Source organism: Chiloscyllium plagiosum, chromosome 8 (assembly GCF_004010195.1).
Source record: "Chiloscyllium plagiosum isolate BGI_BamShark_2017 chromosome 8, ASM401019v2, whole genome shotgun sequence".
Taxonomy (NCBI): domain Eukaryota; kingdom Metazoa; phylum Chordata; class Chondrichthyes; order Orectolobiformes; family Hemiscylliidae; genus Chiloscyllium; species Chiloscyllium plagiosum.
The window spans coordinates 101,168,981-101,173,098 of NC_057717.1; the positions used below are offsets into that span (position 1 = coordinate 101,168,981).

Consider the following 4,118-nt stretch of genomic DNA (forward strand, 5'->3'; position numbering starts at 1 on the left):
CCACCCCTACAACCTTCACCCCACTCTCCATCTGTCCCTACACCCTTCACCTCACTCTCCATCCACCCCTACACCCTTCACCCCACTCTCCATCCACCACTACACCCTTCACCCCACTCTCCATCCACCCTAACACCCTTCACCCCACTCTCCATCCACCCCGTACCAGCCCTGTGCCAATCTCTGCCCTCTGACCTGGTGTGGAAGAACATTCAAACCAGCCTAAGGCGGGGGGGGGGGTGGGGAGCTGCTGCCCTGGGTCTCGTGATTACCAGTCTCTGTGGCTGCTGATGGGACTGGGTCATGCCTCGACTCTCTCGGTGCTCAGGGTGTTATTTGAGAAGGGGGAACGGGACAGAGTGTATCTACCTTACCCTCGTTCCACATGAAAATCCTGTTATCTCCAAACTCAAAGTGCCCTCACAAAGACCTCGAACACAGGAGCAGGCCATTTGGTCCTTTGAGTCTGGTCTTCCCTGTTCCCACTTCCTCCCCAGTACCCTTCCATCCCTGGATCTGTGTCTCCCTCCTTCTTGAGGACGCTCCATATTCTGGCCTCGACCTCTGTCTGTGGTGGAGAATTCCGCACCGACGCCAGTCCCAGGAGGAGGGGGGTGTGGCCCAACCTCAACCCCGACAGGACAGGCCTCGGGACAGGAGGCCACGCAACGGGCAGAGAGAGCAATCGGAAGACACCGCGCAGCAGGACGGGCGAGAAGAAAACCCCACTGCCGTGACCACCTCGCCAGGTCAGGGGTCTGAGGTGGGGGGGGTGGGGGTGAGGAGGTGCTGACCTTTGCGATTGTAGCAGTCCTCAGCGTAACAACTGTGGGGTCTTCGGCTTCGAGGACCAACCCCCTTCTTCGGTGGAAGGATACGCAGAGGAGTCACGCCACTCTGACAAACGTAGCACGGAGCGGGCAGGCCCATCTGTCCAAAGCCCCTGAAGGAGAGAGAGTACACAGCTGGTCAGGAGAAAGAGATTCTGTTGCCCACTATCCGTCAATGATATGTATCCGTTTATGCCCATTCACAGGATGTGGGCGTCGCTGGTTTGCCCAGTATTTATTGTCCATCCCTACCTGCCCCATTGAGAAGGTGGTGGTGAGACGTCTTATTGAACCACTTGGGGGTGTGCAGTGATTATAATGGGGTCAGCCAGGTGGACCTCATAGAGTCTGAGTTCCCTGACTGGGGCTGTTAACCTGGTCCAATCAGGAGGCCCTGGCTGACAGATATAAGCAGCAGGGTCACCTTGTGTCTTTCACTGTGTCTCACACCTGCACACACCCAACACGGGAGCGGGGGGGGAAAATATCAGCACTACCGCAGTTAAGCAGTAGTGTGGGGGGAGAAAGAAAACAAAATAAGCAGGAGTCTCAAGAATAAGAAAAAATAAAAAATAAATAAGCAGCATGGTCCTGTCGTCCCAGGGAGGGGGACTGGCTGTCCAAGAGGAGACTGGAAGGTGTCAGGGTGGACCGAGAGGAGGAAGGGGAATGAGGGTGGACCGAGAGGAGGAAGGGGAATGGGGGTGGACTGAGAGCAGGAAGGGGAATGGGGGTAGACTGAGAGGAGGAAGGGGAATGGGGGCGGACTGAGAGCAGGAAGGGAATGGGAGTGGCTGCCTTAGAGTGGCCAGAAGGTGGGAGAGACGGCTGACTTGCTGTGTTGCCCGAGGTGTATGTGATACCTGCACGGTCTACTGTTTGGTTAGCAGACTCTGTGTGATTGTGTTTACTGTTTTCTTCGTGACGATTTAAGGGGGCGGATTCGAGGTTCCCCCTCACTTCCCTGCTCACTGGTTATACAGTGGGGTTTGGGGTCTGGCCTCCCCACCCCTTTCCCCTGTTAATTGCTTTTTTCTTGTGTACAGCTGTTCATGTTAACTGTTTGTTTGCAATTTGTACTGGTTAATAAAATTTTTTAAATCTGAACAGCAGGGTGAGAGGTTCTGTTCACTCTGAGAGCTGGCTCTGAGCGAGGTGGGACAGCGTCATGAACTGTGCACGGGTAAATATCGGAGGAGTGGGTACTGGCCTATGTGGAGATACTTCAGTGGATACTGGGAAACCCACAATGCCCTTCGGGGTACAGTACCAGCACGCGACAGTGAAGGAACAGCGATATATTTCCAAGTCAGGATGGTGAGTGGCTTGGAGGGGAACTTGCAGATGTTCTCATGTGTCTGCTGCCCTTGTCCTCCTAGATGGAAGTGGTCTCAGGTATGGAAGGTGCTGTCTGAGGATCTTTGGTGACTTGTTGCTATGCTTCTCAAAGACGGTCCACATCGTTACGACTGAGCTGCCAGAGGAAGTGGTGGAGGCTCGTACAATTGCAACACTTAAAGGGCATTTGGATGGGTATATGAATAGGAAGGGTTTGGAGGGATGTGGGCCGGGGTGCTGGCAGGTGAGACTAGATTGGGTTGGGATATCTGGTTGGCATGGACAGGTTGGACCGAAGGGTCTGTTTCTGTGCTGTACATCTCTCTGACTCTATGGTGAAGAGAGAAAATCATGTCAGTGTTAGATTGGATACCAATCAAGCAATATGCTTTGTCCTGGGTGCTGGTGAGCTTTTCTCGTGGGGTGTGAGTGTCACTGGAAAATTGCCGTCCCAAATTGCCCTTGAGCTGAGGGGTTTGCCGGGTGATTGCAGAGCGGGTCTGGAGGCACGTCAGACAGACTGGGTAAGGATGGCAAATTTCCTTCCCATTCACGTTATTGAACCAGATTGGGTTTTCACAACAATAGTTTCGCAGGGTTTGGCAGATTTTGTGAAACTAGATTCCACCAGCTCCCCTCATGAGATTTGAACCCATGTCTTGAGGCTGTTGGGCTGAATTACTAGTCTAATGAGGTGACCATACGGCCACCATTTCCCCAGACAATCTGGGAGCTTCGAGCATTATCAATGAAGGTGTTCTGTACCTTTCAGTGATGGTACAAAGGAAGTCAGTAACAAAGCCACCGTTTCCCAGAAGATTACGGGGTTAATGGCTGATACACCCCAGCACCCTCCTTACCCAAAGATGTTGCCACAGCGCTGGCAGTGAAATTCAGCATAGCCCCACATTTTGTCAACCGGTACTGGGTTGTACTTCACCTTACACTTCCGACACCTGGAGACCTATGGGCAGACAAGACATTCTCACATCACGGGGGAGTCACGCTATTGGAGAGTCTCAACAACCCGAAGTTCCCTCCCCATTCCTCGCCCTGTCCCAGTGATGCCCTGAGGGTGGACATTCCGAAAATTTGAAGCAGGAATCGGCCATTTGGCCCAGCAAGCCCACTCTGCTTCCCAATAGGATAATGGCTGGTCCTGGGATTCAATCAACTCTCCTGCCCCTACCCAATCCTCACCCTACTCCATAATCCCGTGAGAGATTAAGATCTCTCTGTCCCAGCCATTCCGTTATTCAATAAGGGAGCATCCCTCTGGGCTAGACAATTCCAACGGTTCGCAATTCTTTGTGTGGATTAATTTATCTGCACCGTTGGTTTGCAACTTCCGACGTGATGATCCAGCCACACCAATCCTACCTTTTACCGAGGCTCCTTCCCCCATTCTCTCCCCCACATTACTGTGCTGCCCTGTGAGCTGGCGCCTGGTTCCTCCAGGCGCTTTCTCTAATTTCACTCAACAGAGCTCACTGCTCAAGGAATGGGACTGAACAACACCATTCACCATTTAGCCTCCCATTCCCCCCCTCTCCATTCATCATCAGACTTGTTTCCACCCACTCCGAAAACTCCGTGTTCAACTGCACTGACTGGAAGGTGGGGCATGGGAGATTTATCACAGTCCAACCGATAGACCCACACAGAGACTGTGTATGTGTGTGTCTGAGCGATGTGTGTGAGTGTGTGTTTGTGTGTCTATATTTGTATGTCTGTCTGTGTATGCATGACTGTGTGTTTGTGTGTGTCTGTGCATCTGCATATATGTCTATGTGTGTGTGTGTGTGTGTGTAGGGGGGATGTCTATGTGTGTGTATGTCTATGTGTGTGTGTAGGGGGAATATCTGTGTGTGTATGTCTATGTGTGTATGTATATGGGGAATGTCTGTGGTGTGTGTGTCTATGTGTGTGTGTATATCAATGTGTGTGTGT

At 52.2% G+C, this 4,118-nt stretch overlaps 1 protein-coding gene across 1 annotated transcript in view; it reads right to left on the bottom strand.

The window, feature by feature from the left end:
* The window catches only part of shfl (shiftless antiviral inhibitor of ribosomal frameshifting), a 26,604-nt gene that overhangs the window by 2,645 nt on the left and 19,841 nt on the right, over nucleotides 1-4,118 (bottom strand). The window contains exons 7-8 of the mRNA XM_043694933.1: nucleotides 3,029-3,132; nucleotides 795-943 (exon numbers count right to left, since the gene is read on the bottom strand). Of these exons, the coding sequence (XP_043550868.1) occupies nucleotides 795-943; nucleotides 3,029-3,132 (253 nt within the window). The remainder of the gene's footprint in view (nucleotides 1-794; nucleotides 944-3,028; nucleotides 3,133-4,118) is intronic.